Below are 20,868 nucleotides of genomic sequence, written 5' to 3'. Positions count from 1 at the left end.
ATTTTCAACCATAAGAAAAAACTGTTTGAAGCACAAAAACACTTCGGACTTTGCCTTCAGTGGATATACCCATGCATGCCTTGGGTAATCATCAATGAAAGTCACGAAGTATAAGTGTTTACCAAATGATGGTGTTTGCATAGGCCCACATACATCACTATGTACAAGTTGCAATTTGCGAGTGGCCCGCACAGAACCATCCTTTGGAAATGCAGAACGCTGCATTTTGCCCAAAATACAGCCTTCACAAACATGTTTCAATGGTGCCTCAAGAGGGGGCAATGAAGCAACCATATCAAATTTCTGCAAACGCAGCAAACTAGCAAAGTTCAGATGACCAAAACGAGCATGCCATAGTTTTGCATCTGAAACTGCCTTTTCATCAGAAATTGCATTTGCTGAATCTTCCACACTTGTCATAAGAATTGAGCCTATACAGCCCACGAAACAAGGTGCCAGATGCAATAATCGTATCATTAGAAGTCAAATCATGAACAGTACATCTGTCATCCACAAATTTGACTACAAATCCAAGTCTAGCAAGCGCGCAGAGACAGATAATAGATTCTTCTTTATCCCTGGCACATACAAAGCATCTGAAAGTGTGAAAGCGCTGCCATTTGCAGTAGTAAGCATAATTTTACCAACGCCCTTCACTGGGTAAGAAGCATTATTGGCACATGTGACAGTATTCCCATTAGAGACAGCCTCAAGACAAGTGAACATATCACGATGCGAGGTAATGTGCTTTGTAGCACCACTGTCAAAATACCATACATTAGAGTCAACAGAAACTGCCAAACATGCATCATGTACAGATGGGTCGTACTGGCAATACACGCTAAACGCCCATTCTGTATCCTGCACAACATTTGCAGAATCTGCATTTGTAGAAGCATCCGCTATTGTGGCTGCATTTGACTCTTTCTTCTTTGCCTCTTTAGCCTTTAGCTTAGGGCAATTCTTAATGACATGATCATTTGCCTTACAATAGTTGCACCTGGTCTTTTTCTTGCCTTTATCAAGAGCCTTCTCAGACTTATTGCTGCTACCTGTGGAAGGAGAAGAAGTTGCAGACCTACTAATAGGAGAAGAAACAGAGGAAGGGACTGCCTTTATCAAGAGCCTTCTCAGACTTATTGCTGCTACCTGTGGAAGGAGAAGAAGTTGCAGACCTACTAATAGGAGAAGAAACAGTGGAAGGGGCTGCCTTACCACTTCTTCTCTGCTGCTGGGCAGCAATAAATGCTTGATCAACTGCATGCTGCGTGGCCCTGTTTTGCCTGGACTGCGCTTCTTGCAAGAGCTTGTTGACTAAAGTATCATACTTGACAGTATCAGGTCTGTCCTCAGTAAGAAGTCTCCATGTGGAAGCAAAAGTTTGATATGTCTCAGGTAAAGCATCAAGAACAGTCTGCACAAGAGAATGATCAGGAATAATCTCACCTGCAGAAATCAACTGTTCTTTGAGATCTTTAATCTCAGCAAGAAAAACATTCATCTCAGCATCTTCCTGCATAATCTTCAATTCTAGCTCTTTACGTAGGTAAGAGATTTTTGCCTCGTTACGACCTGCATACAAACCAGCTAGGATATCCCAAGCCTGTTTTGCTGTTTTAGCTGAACGAATATGTGGGGTGATGTTACGTTTGACAGAAAGTGCAATCAAGGCATGAGCCTGCGCATCTTTACCATCCCAACGAGCTTGTTCAGCAGTGGGTAAAACAGCAGCAATAGTAGAGCTGCTAGAACCTGCAACATCCTCAACAGATCCTACATCCACAGAACCTGGACGTACATCCATACCCTGCACAATGTTCCACACTCCTTTTGCAACCAAAACATGCTGCATCATGTATGCTCAAAGTGGGTAGTTGCTGTCTCTATCCAGTTTGTCTTCAGCAGAGACAACATGCGAAATACATCATTGCTGTTATCAGCCATGGCCACTGACTGAAACTGATGCAAAAGCTGCCTATAATGAAGCAAAGACTGAACAGAAAACAACTCGTGCTATGTAGCACGGTCCACAATAGAATACATATGCCTGTTTTGTAGAAAACTGCACTGTCAAAATTTCTGCAGAAAATGACGAAAACACCTGTGCAGAACTTGCAATGCAAAAACGGAGCCCGAAACGACCTCAGATGAGATTTCTGAGAACACAAAGCCCTATGGGCCTATTTGCAGAGTATAGAGACCTGCAAGCGATCGTGAAAGCTCACCTCAATCGGAGAACATGAGTCGGAGGATGCTGGCGACGCAGCCCTGGGAGCCGATGCCTGCTCACCAATTGTTGGAATTAGGGTTGCAGGAAAGCACACAAAGCTTGGAGAAGAAGAAGCAAGAATGCACACAACACACTATGTATTAGATTGTGTCAATGTACAAAAGATGAGTTAGCCCTAGAAGGATGGGCGTATATACAAGCCGGGGGAAAAAACCTCCTAAAGAGGAAAAAAGTGCCCCGGCGGTCCTAAGTGTGTTCACACACATCACTGCCTATATATATATATGGCAACACACACACATTCACACAAACCCTACAAGAGAACACACAAGGTGAGAGGCTGAAAATTCTTTTTCTTCTTCAACAAAAGAGGTCTACAAAGAACATAAAGTGACTAACACACATAATAGAGTATATACAAGCGGTCCATAATGTGAACACACTAAGAGGAGTGGATAGATGTGGACTAGTCCGTGTAGTCCAGTTGTAGAATCTCTAGCGAATGTTACCATATTATAGTAGTGATGTGTGTGAACACACTTAGGACCGCCGGGGCACTTTTTCCCTCACTAGGAGGTTTTTTCCCCCGTGCATTGTATATACGCCCATTATCTTTTAGGGTTGGTTATCTTTCATTTTTGGCACTCATAATACACTACAGTGTTGTGCTCAAGCTTCCTCATCTTCTTGAAGTTGTGTGTGCATTCCTGCAACCCTAATTCCAACAATTGGTATCAGAGCAGGCTTCCTCCTCCCGGGCAGCATCACCGGCACCTGTCGCTTCATCTCCTCCGATTGCAACGAGGTTTCACGAGCGTCTGCAGGTTAGTATATGCCGTGGGAAAGCCCGTAAGGCTTGTTCGTTTCAGAATTTTGATCTGAAGTCATTTCGCCCTCCGTTTTTGCATTCCAAGTACTGCGCAGGCAAAATCGTCCTACTGTGCAGATTTTCTGTCAAGATTAAAATCTGCAGGACAGGTGCCCATTCGTCTGTTTTGGGCTGTGCTACATAGCACAGGTCGATTTTATACAGGTTTACCTCTTACAGGCAGCATTTACATCTAGTAGTACAGTCATTGGCCATGGCTGACAACAATGATGTATTCCGCATGTTGGCTGCTGAGGATAAGTTGGATGGCACCAACTATCCATTGTGGGCATATATGATGCGACATGTATTGGTAGCAAAGGGGTTATGGAACATTGTGCAGGGTATTGATGCACGTCCTATTGTGGCTGGGAATGCTGCAAACACATCAGAAACAGGTACTGTTGATGATGGTGCAGGCACAAGTGCTGTAGCAGCTGTTCGAGAACCACCACTTTCAGCAGAGCAGATTCGTTGGGATGGTAGAGATGCGCAGGCTCATGCCTTGATTGCGCTGTCTGTCAAACGTACCATTATCCCACATATTCGCTCCTGCAGGACTTCTAAGGATGCTTGGGATGTACTTGCCACATTGTATCAGGCAAGAAATGAGGCTCGTGTTGCTTATCTCCGAAAACAGTTGGAGAGTGAGCATATGAACGAAGGTGATTCTATGGATAGCTTTTTGACAAAGATCAAGGATTTCAAAGAGCAGCTCATTTCTGCAGATGAAATCCTGTCAGACAGTTCACTTGTGCAGACTGTTTTGAATGGTCTACCAGATTCTTATCAGGGTTTTGCTTCCACTCTTCGCTTGATGATGAAAGGCAATCCCAATGCCTTATCATTTGAGGAGTTAGTTTCTGTTTTGCTGCAAGAAGACCAGTCAAGGCAAAACAGGAATATTATGCGTGTCGTAGATCAAGCTTTCGTTGCTAGTCAGAGAAGCGGGAAAGGTAAAGCTGGCTTTTCTTCTAGTAAGCAGAAATCTGCAAATGCTGCGCAACCAAAGAAGGAAGACAAAGATGAGAAGAAGGGTGACAAACAGAAGACATTTTGCAAGTACTGTAAGGGAAATGATCATGTCATCAAAGCGTGTCCTAAGCTGGCTGCGAAAGAGGCTAAGAAGAAAGAGGCTGGTATGGCTGTTGCAGATGCCTCTCCTTCTAACAATGAATCTGCTAATGTTGTGCTAGATACAGAATGGGCATTCAATGCGCAGTGCAGTTATGACCCATCTTTGCATGACACATGTATGTCTGCAGTAGATTCAGATGTATGGTACTTTGACAGTGGTGCCACTAAGCATATCACCTCGCAGCGCAGTTTATTCACTTTCCTTGAGTCTGCTCCCACAGGGAATACTGTCACTTGTGCCAATAACTCCTCTTATCCCGTTGAAGGAGTTGGACAGATTGTGCTGAATGTTGCAAATGGCAACACCTTTACACTTTTTGATGCATTGTATGTGCCAGGGATCAAAAAGAATCTGCTGTCAGTCTCCGCATTTGCCAAAACAGGTTTGGTTGTAAAATTTGTGGATGACAGATGTACTGTTCATGATCTCTCTTGTGGTGACATCATTGTAGCATCTGGTTCACTATGTCGAGGGCTGTATAAGCTCAATATGGATGGCAAATGTGTAGAGGATTCAGCATGTGCTATTATGGATACGCAGGCTATTTCAGATGCAAAACTGTGGCATGCACGTTTTGGTCATCTGAATTTTGCAAGTTTGCTGCGCCTGCAGAAATCTGAAATGGTGTCTTCTTTGCCTAAGCTTGAGGCACCTGTCAAGCATGTTTGTGAGGGCTGCATATTGGGTAAAATGCAGCGTGCTTCCTTTCCCAAAGATGGATCAGTGAGAGCTGAACGCAGATTGCAGCTTGTTCACAGTGATGTTTGTGGTCCCATGCAAACTCCATCATTTGGAAACTACCTTTACTTCGTGACTTTCATTGATGATTTTACCAGGCATGCATGGGTATATCCTTTGAAGGCAAAGTCCGAAGTGTTTTTGTGCTTCAAACAGTTTTTGGTTATGGCTGAAAATGTGTCAGAAAGTAAGATGGGCACCCTCCGTTCAGATCGAGGGGGGGAGTATATGTCTTCAGAATTTAATGCATTTCTGGCTGAGCGTGGGATAAAACACCAATGTACAGTGCCGTATACACCACAGCAAAATGGTGTGGCTGAGAGAAAAAACAGGTCTCTCATGGAAATGGCAAGATGTATGGTTAAGAGTCAAAGTCTACCACATGGTTTTTGGCTTGAGGCTGTCATGTGTGCCACTTATGTACTAAACAGGTGTCCCACCAAAGCATTACAGGTTGTCACTCCATATGAGGCTTGGCATAGCCGCAAGCCATCTGTTGGCCATTTACGTGTTTTTGGTTGCTTGGCATATGCATTAGTGCCTGTGCAACATCGCAGAAAATTGGATGACAAAGCTGTCAAATGTATTTTTGTTGGATATAGTGCTGAGAGCAAAGGCTATCGTTTGTATCATCCACAGACAAAGCGCATTTTGGTTAGCCGTGATGTTGTATTTGTGGAAGATGCAGTTCAGCCCTTGGTTTCATGTACTAAGGAGACAGATATCAGCTCACTTGATGTCTATGATACATTGTTGCCTCTTTTCAGTGGTGCACAGTCAAGTGCAATACCTCATGAGGCAGTTTTTCAGCCTATGCAGGTTTTAAATGATGGCACAGATCAGCCTATATCTGATGCAGATGTGCATGATGCACTTGAGGATGAGAGACAAGAGATTGAGGGCTCTAGGAATATGCCTAGATGGCTGGTGCAGACTTTGCGTGACAGCAAGTTGGATGCCCCTTTGTCTAGTCGCACTCGTTCTGGCTCTCATGGTGCCTCTTATGCGTCAGATTGTTATGCATTGGCTGTTTCTAGTATGTGCGATGAAAGTGAGCCTGTTTCATTTGATGAGGCACAAAGTTCAGAAAATTGGATGGCTGCTATGCAAGCAGAATACGATGCTATTATGAAGAATGGTACATGGTCTTTATGTGACTTGCCCCCTGGCAAGAAGGCCATTGGCACTAAGTGGGTATACAAATTGAAGCGTAAGCCTGATGGCACAGTGGATCGCCATAAGGCTAGGCTTGTTGCAAAAGGTTATGCTCAAGAGAAGGGCATTGATTTTGATGAGACTTTTGCTCCCACATGTCGTATGACCACTGTTCGTAGCATCTGTGCATTAGCAGCTCATAATGGTTGGAATGTACATCAGCTGGACATAAAGACTGCGTTCTTAAATGGAGATTTGCATGAGGAGGTGTATGTATCGCAGCCTCGTGGTTTTGTTCAAAGAGGGCAGGAAAACAAAGTGTGCAGGTTAAAAAAGGCTTTATATGGTTTAAAGCAAGCTCCACGAGCTTGGTATGAAAAAATACATGCATATTTGACTGCACATGGGTTTCAGAATAGTCCAACAGAAAGCACTTTGTATGTTAAACGTGTGGATGGTGTACATCTAATCATTGCTCTCTATGTCGATGACATGCTGCTCACAGGACCAAATGAGAGTCATATTGCTGATTTTAAGGCTGATTTGAATGCCTCTTTTGAGATGTCAGATTTGGGGCATTTGTATCATTATTTGGGGATACAATTTAAGCAGTGTGATGGAGGTATTGCTTTGTGTCAGACAAAGTATATTGAAACATTGTTGCGGAGATTTGGCCTTGAAGACTGCAAGCCTATTGCTACTCCAATGGAGACAGGTTTGAAGTTGAGTCTTCATGATGCTGGAGATCACTTTGATGTCACACTCTATCAGACAGCTGTTGGTTGCCTCATTTATGTATGCATTACGAGGCCAGACATTCAGTTTGCAGTCTCACAGGTGAGCAGATTTATGCATAGCCCAGGCATTAAGCATTGGCAGGCAGTGAAGCGTATCTTTCGCTATTTGAGTGGTACTCGGCATCTTGGGTTGTTTTATCCCAAGGGGGGATCATTGCCGCCAGATTTACATGTTTTTTCAGATTCTGACTGGGCTGGTTGTTATGACACACGCGTGTCCACGAGTGGTTTTTGCTTCATGCTTGGAAGCTCATGCATATCATGGTTGAGCAAGAAGCAGCCTACTGTGGCCACTTCTAGTTGTGAAGCTGAGTACAGGGCAGCTTTCACAGCTACGGTTGAGTGTGTGTGGCTCAGACGCCTTATGGCTGATTTGGGTGTTGGGCAGCCATCTGCCACCACCATCTTCACTGACAGTCAGAGCGCATTGGTAGTTGCGCGGAACCCAGTGTTCCATGCTCGTACGAAGCACATTGAGGTGCACTACCATTATGTCAGGGAGAGACTCTCTGCAGGAGAGATCAGTTTGGCTTATGTGCCAACACAGGATAACCTTGCAGACCTTTTCACAAAGGCTCTGCCTCGTGAAAAGTTCGAAGCTTTTCGCAAAGCTTTGGGCTTACTCCCTTTTGTGGATTCGTCCACATAGCTAGACACTTCCTTATACATGAGTGCTAGCTCTTGTTCACCGCATCACTCCAGGGGGGATTTGTTACCATATTATAGTAGTGATGTGTGTGAACACACTTAGGACCGCCGGGGCACTTTTTCCCTCACTAGGAGGTTTTTTCCCCCGTGCATTGTATATACGCCCATTATCTTTTAGGGTTGGTTATCTTTCATTTTTGGCACTCATAATACACTACAGTGTTGTGCTCAAGCTTCCTCATCTTCTTGAAGTTGTGTGTGCATTCCTGCAACCCTAATTCCAACAGCGAAGATATGTCAGTGCCAGCTATATCAAACCCGCCAGTGATATAAATGTTAACTTCACATATTTGGTGTCAATGCTGATCATTGAGAAGAGAAGAACTTGGGTGAAGGTCAACAGTCTTCGCAAAACAGAAACAGTTCAGAGCAGCAGGCCTTCTACACAAGTGCAGGTAGAGGTCGTGGACGTGGCCAAGGTGGTGGCCGAACAGGTAATCAGAATTATGGTCAGTAGGGCAACAGTCCCAGGATTCACAACAACAACATACAGGTGGAAGAGGCTAGTTTAGAGGCAGGGGGAGTCAACGAGGTCGTGGTAAATTGGCAAAGGCAGCATAATGATACATGAGGCTGTTTTTACTGTGGTGGTAAGCTTGGGCATGTGCAGGTAGATTGCTCTATAAAAGCAGAATGACATGTGAAATGGAAAAGTGCAGCAAAACAACCATGCATCCTCTAGCAGAAATAATGAGGATAATGAGAGGTTGTTTGTTATGCAACATGTGGTTAATGCTGTGTCTGGAAATCATGTAGCAGCATGTAAGGATGATGTATGGTATGTTGATTCAGGTGCTTCAAACCACATGACAAGTCATGGTGAGTGGTTCAAGGAAATGAAGAGTCTTGAAAGACCAGGTTTTGTTGAAACAGGGGATGACACTGCTCATCCGATTGCCCATGTTGGGGATGTGCCATTGTCTATGCAGGATGGTAAGGTGAAGTACCTTGTAGATGTATTTCATGTTCAAAACATTACAAAGAATCTGGTTTCTATTGGAAAAATGATTGAGTAGGGTTTGCACATTCGGTTTAACCCTGATGGTTGTTATGTAGTAGAAGACTTTAAAGATAAGTGCAGGTTGGTTGCAAAAGGGAATAAAGTTGAAGGTATGCAGAAAGTTTATAAAGCATGTCAATTTAGAAAGCAAACAAAACATGTATTTCCACATGACAAAAATGTGAGTAGGAATGTACTAGATGTTGTGCATTCAGATGTATGGGGTCCTACAAAGACTATGTCTATGGGTGGCTGCAGCAGTACTACGTAATATTCATTGATGACCACACGAGGAAAGTGTGGGTGTACTTCATGAAGGAGAAGAGTGAAGTGTTCACTCATTTTCAAAATTTCAGAGTTATGGTTGAAAAACAAACAGGAAAGCATGTAAAGTGCCTAAGGTCAGATGGAGGGGGAGAATACTTCTCTAATGAGTTCGCTGAATTCTTACAAAAGAATGGCATTCAGAGACAATTTACATGTAGATACACTCCACACCAAAATGGAGTTACTGAGTGGAAAAGTAGGCACATTGCAGAGATAGCACGAGCATTGATGGCTGAGAAGAATATGCCACATAGCTATTAGGCTGAGGCTATGTCTATAGCAGTTTATATTATGAACAAGACTCCTTCTGCAGCCATACATGATGTAATGCCCCAGAGGAGAAGTTTACTGGCAAGAAACCTGATTTGTCTCACTTGAAAGTTTTTGGATGTATTGCATATGAGCATGTACCAAATGAGTTACGTACCAAGTTGGATCCAAAAGCAGAAAAATGTCTGTTTATTAAGTATTGCCTTGAGCGGAAGGGATATAGATGTTATAATCCTACTACACATGTGAATTGAGGGTAAGCAGGGATGTTGTATTTGATGAGATGAGCAGCCGGTATGTTGCTGAAAGGATGTTATTGGGGTTGATGTAAGTGGAAATGTGGTTGTACAAAATGCAAGTCAGTAATCACAGTCATTGAGTGGACCAAGAGAGTCCTCATCCAGCGGTTCTCTTGATAGACCATGGAGTGGCAGGCTACGTCATAATACCAGTTCTGAAAATGTAGTTGGTACATCACCTAAAGGCAAAGAGAAAGCGGTTGAGCCCCTTGGTATGCCTGACATTTCTACAGGGGCATTCTCTTGTTGATGGAGATTCTAGTGGCTCGGAGATGAGCCTTGATGAGGAGTTTGGGATTCTAGCAATGAGGACACCTGGTGTGAAGAAGGCTATGGAAGCCATGAATGCAAAGTTATGAAGATCTGGAAGAGTCAAAAATCCTGTGTAGAGGTTGACTTATGATGGTTATGTGGCACATCACTATGTATATATGGCAAAAGTTGTGCAGGTTGAAGAACCCACATGTTTTGATGAGGCTATTGGAAATGTGTTTTGGGAGAAAGCTATGGATGAAGAGATGGATGCATTGTATGGAAATGAGACTTGGGATTTGGTGCCATTGCCTGAAGGCAAGAAAGCTATTGGCTGTAAGTGGGTGTATAAGGTGAAACATAACAGTGATGGTAGCATAAGCAGGTACAAGGCTAGATTGGTAGCCAAAGGATATGCGCAAACACATGGGATTGATTATGAGGAGACATTTGCCCCAGTTGCAAAGATGCCAATTGTGAGAGTTGTGATTGCGGTGGTTGCAACCAAGCTTGTTTTTACGTCAAATGTATGTCAAAAATGCATTCTTGCATGGTGACTTGCAAGAAGAGGTGTATATGGATCAGCCATCGGGTTTTGAGGATACAGGTCACCCAGAGAATGTGTGAGCTTCGTAAGACCTTGTATGGACTAAAGCAAGCTCCACGAGCGTGGCATGACAAGATTGATGAGTATCTTGTCACTATTGGTTTTCATATGGCAGATGCAAATCACTCTTTATATGTGCGCAAGAGTGATAAGGGTATTGTGATCATCACCATGTATGTAGATGATCTTATTGTTGGGGGTGACAACTTGGAAGAGATTGGGCATGTGAAAAGTCTTCTTCAAAGGAAGTTTGAGATGATGGATTTGGGAGATCTACGCTACTTTTTGGGAATTGAGGCCATTCACACACCTGAGGGTATTTGGTTGTCACAGAGATAGTATGCATTAGACATGTTGTCCAAATATGGGATGGCTGATTGTAAGCCAATCTTGGTGCCATTAGATCAAAATGGCAAGCTTAGTGCAGATGTAGGTTATGTGTTGGAGGATCCCACTATGTGTACATGAAGATTGTGGGGAGTTTGATCTATATCACGATCAATAGGCCAGATTTGAGCTACAATGTTGGCTTAGAGAGCCAAACCACATCTTGACAGTGTGCGACGCACACTTTAGTATTTAAGGGCCACTGTTGATTATGCATTGTTTTATGTAGCAAGTGTACCATTAGAGCCTCAGGAGATACCATCACCATGGACTACTTGATGGGATCTCCGGCTTTGACACACCTTCTCCTTGACTTCTCCATCCCACCACCTCCCTTTGGAGCTAACCATGCCTACCTCTCTTTCACTCTTGCTTGCACACCACTTGCCCCCCACCACCACCCCCCATCTCACATTACACCTAGATCCATTTTAATCACGAGCTTGACCATGTTTTACTCTAACCACATCTATCGCCACCTCTAAGATGTGGACCTTGTCTACTTTGACCACATCTACCGCCACCTCCAGGATGTGGACCCTGTTTACTTTGACCGCATCTATCGCCACCTCCATGATGTGGACCCTGTTGTCCCCCCTACTACAACTCACCACCATTTTCCACACATCTGCTACCTCCACTTCTTTCGTCTACATGAGGGGGTCTGTACCGCCAAGGCACCTTGTAGTTTCATGCCCCAGAATTGTTGGTATGACGCTGAATGTTGAGCCACGGGAGGTACAGATTGGGGAAATCATGAAGCGCCAGCGTAATGGATTTCTTAATGCCTCACCAAACGCAAGAAAGGAGAGTTCTACTATGCTCGGAAAGAGGATCAGTTATATCAACTCTTCTTAGGGAAAAGAGGCTTGGAGGAAACTTTGAGAACATCACCCTCACACCTATCACCTTCCCGAACACATGGCACTCCTATGCACATGGCACTTGCCCGGACACATGGCACTCCTATGCATGCTCCCTATATCATATCCCCCATCAACCAGCTCACTAGAGCCCCACCCCACCATCTCCGCCTTCTTCATAAAGGGCATGGTCCTCAAGGCCATCCATAGGCTACATAAAGGACAGGCCCAAGATCACGAGGGACTTACTACTGAGTACATCTCATGTCGATGATACCTTGGCGCCCCTAGTAGCATGAAAGATTTCCACCCTCTTGGTCTGCTAAAACCATCACCCCCATCCTCAACACCGGCGGAGATCCACTTGATGCAAAAAATTACAAGACCATCATGATTGGCCACACATGGGGGCCAATCTCTATGGATCGGTGCTAGGGGTGGAGCTCGGTTCAATCACAGAGAGACATGAATGTAGAGCCTTAGGTCATGTAGGCTTTTGGAATGGCTTCTCTACCCTTGACCACTTCTTCACCCTGCATGCCATCATTAAGGAGGGTAGAGCACTACATCAGAGGATTTACTAATGCTTTGTGGATGATACTATACCCCAAGCCTACTCCTACAATGTCTACATAAGTTTGGAGTCCCATATGACATAGTTTGGAGCATCATCGCCCTCTGTGAGAGATGAGTGAGAGCCCCAGAAGGTACATCGCAAGAGGTTTCCAGCACTATTGGGGTGAAACTGGGATGCCCTCTATTTTTGGCCTCTACGTTGATGAGATCTCAAGCTTCATTGATGGATTAGGTGGGGTTGGTCCCACAGTGTGGATGACATCCTCCTCCTTTCAGATTTAGCGGAGGGGCTTCAGAGACATTTGGATGCCTTATAGGATTTTTGCACTCAAAGACCTCATTGTTAACCTTGGTAAAACCAAGGTTAATGGTCTTTAATACCTCCTACTCCTTCACATCCAGATTAAGCTTCACATACAGAGGGGATTCTATAGAGATTATCTCATCCTATGTCTACATTGGTGTCACTTTTAGTGGCCCACCCACAACACATGCCGAAGTGACACGGGGATATGCAGCCTTGAGCATCACTAGTTTTAGGCACATTTCCAAGAGCTTAGGACAAAGGGTTAGCTTTTTGACACCCTCGTCACACCAGACTTTACGTGTATGGAGCAGCCTTTTGGGGACCAAATTTATCTGATGAGGATTGGCAACAAGTTGAGAGGCCCTAGGTCATGATGTTCTCCCATCTGATCTGCAACAACAAGTCATCAATCCCACACTAGATTATCCAAGTAGAGTTTGCTCTGCAGCTCCGATGGTGTGGATGCACTCTTCCAAATAGTCACATACTGTTGAGATTACATAGTGCTTCAGAGAGTGAGAGAGATGGAGGAGAGAGGGAGAGAGAGAGAGACAATGGGAGCACAATGTAGAGAGAGATGGAGGAGAGAGGGAGAGAGAGAGACAATGGGAGCACAATGTAGAGAGAGATGGAGGAGAGAGGGAGAGAGATAGAGTGTGAGCACAATGTAGAGAGAGTGATTGCATAAACACAATGATGAATGAACTATATGCATGAGACTTCCACCACGTACAATGCTTTTATAGGCACTAGGACCCTATCTTTTGTTCCTTGATAAGACAGTGGTTCACACGTAATGTGTTCGCACCAAAAGACCAAAATAACCTTTCACACCACTGAGACTTAGACTATTCCAACAGCCCCCGCCCCCCCTGGAGAGCGAAGATGGTGAGACCCGAACACAAAATAAGCAACCAACCTCTAACTCCATCACATCACTACAAAGAGGCGACCTAGCCATGCACACCTCTCGTGCCATGCTATTCCCTCAATCAGATTATGATTGAAGTTGAGGTTATTGCTTACCCAACTCCTAATTAATAAGAATACATCTTTGCTTTTTATAACATTAAGAAATACATCTTTGCCTTTTATATCATTAAGAATGCATCTTTGCTTTTTATAGCATTAAGGCTTTACAACATATCCAAAAGACAAAAAATAATTAGATTTTGGGTGGACAACCCTGGCATGGAACCCTATAAATAAAATTGGAAAAATAGATTTTGGAAGTTTTAGCAACTCCCCATGGCAATATGTCGATGATGATAAGATGTCGTCTTCTTGCGTCGACATTTCCATGAAAATGTGACTTGAGGTCCATGCATGGTTTTAGAGGTCAATTAAGGCAATAGGATGTAGCTCCATGAAGGAAGCATAGGATGTAGCTCCATGAAAATGTGACTTGAGGTCATGCATGGTTTTAGAGGTCAATTAAGGCAATAGGATGTAGCTCCATGAAGGAAGCATAGGATGTAGCCCATGTAAATGTAACAAAGGGGATTTTAGGATGCACATGCACATGGGAGATAGGCCTAGGCACATGGGTCTTAGGGGCATTCACACATATGGTTGTCTCAACAATGAGCAACTTTCTTGGCCTTTCTAAATGGGAGATAGGCCTAGGCACATGGGGGATTTTAGGATGCACATGGGAGATAGGCCTAGGCACATGGGTCTTAGGGGCATTCACACATATGGTTGTCTCAACAATGAGCAACTTTCTTGGCCTTTCTAAATGTCATGATTGAGTAGCAAATTTTCTATCACATCAAACATACTCATGGTGGCCAATGAGTCAAACATAAGAGTTAATGTAGAGAGAATATATTCTCTTCTATAATCGAGCCACCATATATAGCAGAGAACCACCTTACGATGGCAAATCTGCTAGGTGAGGATGAAAAGGCGGCTGCTATCGAGGCAACACATCGATGCTGCCCATGGCTACGCAAAACATAGTTGGCTAGCGACACGTAGGTTAGTGAGGTGACTCATGATTCTTTTGCTAGGGAAATGCCTAAATGGCAGCAACAGTGTGATGAAAAAAGAAAACATTGACTTTAGGCTGAAAAAGGGGTTATAAGGAAACCCAAAAAATACAAAAACCCTAAAAATGCAAGAATTTGATGAAGAGAAGGGCTAGATAGAACTACAATCAGTGTTATGTCATGAACAAGTACATGGAAAAAGACACAAAGAAGTAGATAGCATGATGGCGTGGAGAAAAGGGTTAGTTAGGCATGAGCATGGTGGGATGGAAAAACACGGGTGAGAGGTGGATAAGGTGGCTGTGAAACCATGTTGAGATTATATAGTGCTTCAAAGAGAGAGAGAGAGAGAGAGAGAGAGAGAGAGAGAGAGAGAGAGAGAGAGAGAGAGAGAGAGAGAGAGAGAGAGCACAATGGAGAGAGAGGTGGATAAGGTGGCTGTGAAACCATGTTGAGATTATATAGTGCTTCAAAGAGAGAGAGAGAGAGAGAGAGCACAATGGAGAGAGAGTGATTGCACAACACAATGATGAATGAATTATATGCATCAATGCTTTTATAGGCACTAGGGCCCTATCTTTTGTCCCTTAATAAGAGGTGGTTCACACTTAATGTGTTTACACCAAAAGACTTAAATAACCTTTCACACCACTGAGACTCCGACTATTCCAACACATACCTCCATTGCATTTGTCAAATGGTACCGGAGGCGAGCCCTCGAGCCCTCGAGACAGCTATAGCACTCGAGGCTTACCATGGAGTATGGTATGCCTGAGTTTCCACTTGGTTCTTAGTATATGGGCTCCGCTTGGACTGCCTGCCATCCCTTCAGTGGGTTATCTGTTTAGATCTACTCAGTCTCTACACCCACTACACATGGATCACACCTGCGGAGCTCTCACCAAAGATGCACTTCTATAGAGATTACTTCCTCATGCTCACTAAGGATGGGTTCATCCTTAATAAAGTTGGGCTAGTTGAGTGTTCACATGTCCCATGCCATGCAGATCACAATTGGCCAGATACAGGTTTTATTTCACTGCCTCAAAGTGGAGACAGGGAGAGCTCAACTTGGCTTTAGAGAAGGGGAGCTCATACAGAGACCCGAGGAGCTCATATGGAGACCTAGGGAGGAGAGGTTCTGCCGGTTATGCCACACAGAGGTTGAGATAGGGGAGCATTACTCGCTATCCCCAGTATACTATGAGATCTGTGGGAGGTTTGGCCCACTTTCCAGGATCGTTGACTTCTTAAACCATCGTTGCCTAGGACACTTCCTGCTCAAGCTTTGTAGGCACAAGACACTTTCTTGAGAGAGCTTTGGCCCCAGCCATCCTGACTCCTCTCTTGCCAGCCAACTATCACTAGCTTTTGGACACCCATACAATGGATCCCGTGGACCTATCTTGGGCTGTTTGTAGATCCACCTTGCTCGAGATGTGTTACCTTGGATTAGGGCCCCTGGCCTCCTTGACGTAGGCCACGATCCACCTTGCTCGAGAGGAGTTACCTTGGAAAGGTAGCTCATCAGCTCCAGATCCAGGACGTGCTTCATTGCCATTGAGCTACCTTTCCATGTGATGTAGGTGAGGGAGCATGCTTGATATTTTGGAGAGTGGCATTCCATGATGAGATTTTGTGTATTTTAAGTTCCATGATGCGATATGCCATGGGCATTATTGTAACACTTTGGTCTCATAGGCCCGAATATACTTTTCTTTCTTTCCAAACTCCACCAAAAAAGGCAGGCTTTACCACGCATAGACTTATTTTTTCAGCACATGCCAAGAAAATTAGAAATGTGCATATTGTCAAGATTCTAGAACTTAGAATCATTTTATTACAGGACTTTCGAGTCTCAGTCTACTGAATTTCGAAGTTTTAGTGCGCTTGGAAACCCCCACGGCATCAAAGGAAACCAGGTACGTCCACTGGAGGGCTCCAGAGACGAATAAGAAAACTGCTGCAGTGGACAGTTGCCGGTATTAGGTCTCCGCCCTTACCATGGACTCTCGATCCATGCGCATTCTATTTCTGCGGGCGAAATGGGCAGCAGCGACTTCAAAAAAGCTCACTGGGGAGGTTTATTCTTCGTCGTCGTCTTCTCCTTCTTCATCTCTCTCTCTCTCTCTCTCTCTTTCACACACACACGCGCATACACAGCACAAGCACAAACAAACAACAAACAAAGAAAAGTCGGAGGGCTTCAGACAAAACTTCTAGTGTTATCTCACCCTCACCATGAAGACCCTCGTCATTCAGAGTGCTGTCTCGAATTTCCCCCTGCTTTCGCTTCAGCAGTGTCCCCATGTCCACCTTGGCAGCAGAAGCAACAACAAGCATATATTTAGGGTTCTTGTTGGTGCTCTACCCTCTACAAGCCGCCACCATTGTACTAGTATGTTTCTTTTTCCCACCTTTGTTTTCATTACATGTGCAGCTGCCGATGTAAAAACCGTGTTGGTAGTTCCTGTGGGGAACCTGCAAAACGTGCTTGGCCTATCCACGGCCTAGCGCTCAGTGGGTTGAGCTTGGCAAGATGGTTGACGGATTAGCAGGATCTCTACCCGGGAAAAAAGAAAAGAAAAGCATGCTGCTTGGCCTAGTGACTCATGCGAAGGAAGAAATGCTGATTGAAAATCCTGATTTATGTGCAAAACCCTTTGTGAGCATCTTGACACGTTTTTTGGTTTTGCAGACACTGGCAATTGGAAGAATCCTTCAATCCGAGCCTCTGGAACCGCTGGTGAAGATGGCCAGCTTCACAAAGCAACATCACCAGGTACTTCGGTTGAAATGAGTTGCAATGTTTCTAAAATTTTCGTTTTTAAAAAACAAAATAAAATTGAGAGAGAAGAGCTGCAATGTTTTACACTCTCCTTCCCTCTTTTTTTTAATTAAACGAAAAGTGCAATGGTCCTTTCCTTGAGATTCACTCAAAGTCAATCAGAGGTAAAGGAGAAGCTACCCATTAAATACTACCTAAGACGTCTTTAGTACGGCCAAGACGTAGGTCATGTTTGTAAGGGATACCCAGCGTGCCCACTTTCACAAAATTGCATCAGGATGTGTAACCTCAACTATAGGGTAGGTGTGACAAGACATTGAAGAGCCTCACTCTAGACCACTTCAAGAGCTCTGCACAGGGTTTGGCAGAGGTGGGTCTTTGTGGACTTGATCTGAATCATCTTTCTTTGAGGTCGGGAAGGGGAATCCAAGACGTGGAGCTTCAGATGTTGGTGCAAGGCAGCTGCAGATTTGACACCTTTACTTGTCAGTCCCTTTTGTCTATCTTCAAACACCCTGCTGCCCGACAAGTGACAATGCTCTGCTAACCCTAAAAGGAAGGCCTTGTTCTACCTTGTACATGTCCTCGTGTTAGACTTGGTGTATGCACTTGTTGAGGACAGATTCACGTTTTACACTCTCCTTCCCTTTTTTATTAAACGAAAACTGCAATAGTCCTTTCCTTGAGATTCACTCACAGTCATTGGTATGGCCAAGAAGTAGGTCATGTTTGTAAGAGATACCCTGCCGGCCCTCAGTCGCTGAGATCCACTTTCACAAAATTGCAATGCTCTGCTAACCCTAATTGCCTTGTTCTACCTTGTACATGTCTTCATGTTAGACTTGGTGTATGCACTTGAGGACAGATGCACGTGACGTTCTTTCCTACTTATCTTTGAACAGCACGGTGGGTTATCTTCAAAGATGCTCTATCTTTATCTAGGTCTTCGTACTGTTCTTGCTCCTTCAAGAACCTATTGGAGCTTGTCAATGACTGTTGCTGTCCCCATGGATGTGTGTGCTTGAACTTGTTTGAGGCCTTAATCGTTGGCTGTTTTTCAAAAGTTGTGTTATTGTGTAGTTCGATTGTGATGACATTGTACCCTTTTTTGGCACAGCTCTCTCTCCTGTGACAGCTTCCGGTAACCTTCTAAATGCTCTTCAGAATGCAAACAAGCTGATACCTTATGTTGTATTAGGAAGCACATTACTTGCCCTTGGTTATCCACCATCCTTTTCATGGTTCACAAACAGGTATGTCATTTATGTGTAGCTCAAAATCCTACTTATACCATCATGAAAGGCTCCCAAGCTAATCCAACTCAAAACATTGTGCTTACAGGTACTATGCACCAGCTTTAGGATTCTTGATGTTTGCCGTAGGCATCAATTTGAACTACGCAGACTTTGTCAGTGCCTTCAAACGCCCTTTGGTAATAGCAGTGGGATACATTGGGCAATTTGTTGTCAAACCTCTTCTTGGTGTACTATTTGCCTCTGTCGCAGTCTCCTATCTTCATCTACCCGAGGCCATTGGTATGCCCATGATCACATGCGGCAGTATTCATCTAACTTGATTTTATCTCCATGTTTCTGATGAAAAGATTTTGTTTGTGTTTTGATGTTTTACACAGGGTCGGGAATAGTTTTAGTTTCTTGTGTAAGTGGGGCACAGTTATCTAACTATGCAACATTCTTGGTTGAGCCATCAATGGCGCCTTTGAGCATAGTGATGACGGCCCTCTCTACAGCAACCGCAGTGTTTGTCACACCAGCCCTAACACACATGTTTTTAGGCCAACGATTGCCTGTGGATGTCCGGGCAATGATGTTTGACATCACACAGATCGTTGTTGCACCTGTTGCTGCAGGTCTTGCACTCAAACAGTACGAGACTCCACTCTTGAAAAGCAAAAAAAACTTTATTTGAAAAAAAAGCCCAAATGTTTCTCATTGATATATTTTATTTACAGGTTTGCTCCACCAATTACAAGGATCATCAAGCCCTTTCTTCCTATTCTCTCCGTGATGGTTACAGGCTTGTGCATGGGGTCTCCCTTGGCCACGAACATCAATGCTGTTGAGTCTCCATTGGGTCTCGAGCTTCTGCTGCCTATCATAGGATTCCATGCAGCTGCTTTTGTGGTCGGACACAAATTCTCTGGACTTATTTTCTCCAAGGAGTCCGACAGGAAAGGATTGCAGAGAACAATATCGTTTGAAACAGGTTAAACTTTACTTTTGTAGTAAGAGAGCAGATGGATAGCAAGGTCTAGGTAAATCAGCAATGGTCTATTTTTGAAGAATCCAATTCAGTTTTCTAAAAACACAGAGTTTTTGTTTAGTTTGTGAAATAACCTGAACTTGCATTCGTATATTCAACTGTTGGATGGCATGTGTCATGGCATCGATTGGATGCATATGACATGAACTTGTGCAACTTACATGTGCACCACATGTGCGTCGTGATTTTGCTGAGTTGTTTGTTTTGGAGAGCTTACTCCTCTGGCTTGTTTGGTGCTTGTTTACAGGCATGCAGAGCAGCCTTCTTGGCCTGGCATTAGCAAACAAGTACTTCTCGGACCCCCTTGTTGGGCTTCCATCGGCCATGTCGGTAAGTTGCACCTGGCACTTGATCTACAAATATTTGCTCCCATCAAAGGTTGGATGGACTTGACACACAAGTGATATATATATATATTTTCCCCTTTTTGTTTCCTGTGCTCTTGTTGCAGACTGTCCTCATGTCCCTAATGGGATTTGGCCTAGTCATGTATTGGAACGCAAAGAAAGAAAAGGAACTACGAGGCGCATAAGATTTTTCTTTTTCTTTTTCTTTGGGAATCCTGAATACTTTTTTTGGGTACATTTCACGGGTGGTCATATTGGGTACATTTTTGTGTAAATGTTCGGTGAGACACCATCATAAGATTTCTATGTCAGAATTCCTGTGTAACAGCATGATTTATTCTCTTAAAAAAATAAAAAGAAGATTGGTTGCAAAGCCAGAAAAATCAGGGGAGTGTTTTCAAGGGACATCCCAAGGAAGAACTCACGATTTTTTTGTCAAGGGTAATATGCTTAGGGGTAGTCAACGATTGTCCTGGTAATGTTGATAGCTTACTTTCCGATTCTTAAGATTTGGGTTCCTTTTCTCTCACAGCTACTTAACCAATTTTTATTAACCACTTCTTATGGAAGGCCAGCCTTTTTTAGTATTTTGGATCCCTCGGGATGCTTTGTATTCTGAAACCCCAAAGGTTATGAGTATATGCTTTTTCTGAAGAAATAAAACTTGACATTTCTCTTGCATGATTCATACACTTTAAAAGCTAGCATTAAGTAGCAGTTTTCAAATTTCCTAGAAGAGCGAAACTTATGGCCAAAAGCCATACACACAGTCATAAAGGGTCACAATTATTCGAGAGTGTAGAGGCTTCTATTGAAGATCAATATGTATAATGGCCACCTCACCTGTGAGATTTTACATGCAACCTGTTCTTTATAGATGGGTCACAATCTTGTTCATGTGATTCTGCAGCGCCATACAGTACACTGAGCGAATCTG

General features: G+C 43.8%; 1 protein-coding gene across 2 annotated transcripts; it reads left to right on the top strand.

Moving 5' to 3' along the window:
* The first annotated feature begins 16,422 nt into the window (after window positions 1-16,422).
* On the top strand, window positions 16,423-20,608 carry LOC147624170 (putative sodium/metabolite cotransporter BASS5, chloroplastic). Of its 2 annotated transcripts, none has more exons than XM_086819104.1 (8): window positions 16,423-16,595; window positions 17,212-17,295; window positions 18,419-18,554; window positions 18,643-18,836; window positions 18,935-19,187; window positions 19,274-19,527; window positions 19,832-19,914; window positions 20,036-20,608. In XM_086819104.1, exons 1-8 carry the CDS (start codon window positions 16,559-16,561, stop codon window positions 20,114-20,116), a joined length of 1,122 nt encoding a protein of 373 aa, XP_086675230.1. In that variant the 5' UTR covers window positions 16,423-16,558; the 3' UTR covers window positions 20,117-20,608. The 2 variants fall into 2 exon arrangements, with proteins under 2 accessions (XP_086675230.1, XP_086675229.1); XM_086819103.1 differs by having other exon boundaries at window positions 16,463-16,911.
* Window positions 20,609-20,868: the final 260 nt, after the last annotated feature.

The sequence above is a fragment of the Cibotium barometz genome, chromosome 25, assembly GCF_041138505.1.
Source record: "Cibotium barometz isolate CiBa-2024 chromosome 25, ASM4113850v1, whole genome shotgun sequence".
In the NCBI taxonomy this organism is placed as follows: domain Eukaryota; kingdom Viridiplantae; phylum Streptophyta; class Polypodiopsida; order Cyatheales; family Cibotiaceae; genus Cibotium; species Cibotium barometz.
Note: the sequence above shows the minus strand (reverse complement) of the source record. Positions and strands in the feature narration are given on the sequence as shown.

Excerpts from the sequence above, each read along its gene's own strand:
- LOC147624170 (XM_086819103.1), top strand. The coding sequence starts at position 16,755 with ATGAAGACCCTCGTCATTCAGAGTGCTGTCTCGAATTTCCCCCTGCTT. Across the intron at positions 17,296-18,418 it reads TCACAAAGCAACATCACCAG|CTCTCTCTCCTGTGACAGCT; the intron begins GTACTTCGGTTG and ends TTTTTGGCACAG. Across the intron at positions 19,528-19,831 it reads AACAATATCGTTTGAAACAG|GCATGCAGAGCAGCCTTCTT; the intron begins GTTAAACTTTAC and ends GCTTGTTTACAG.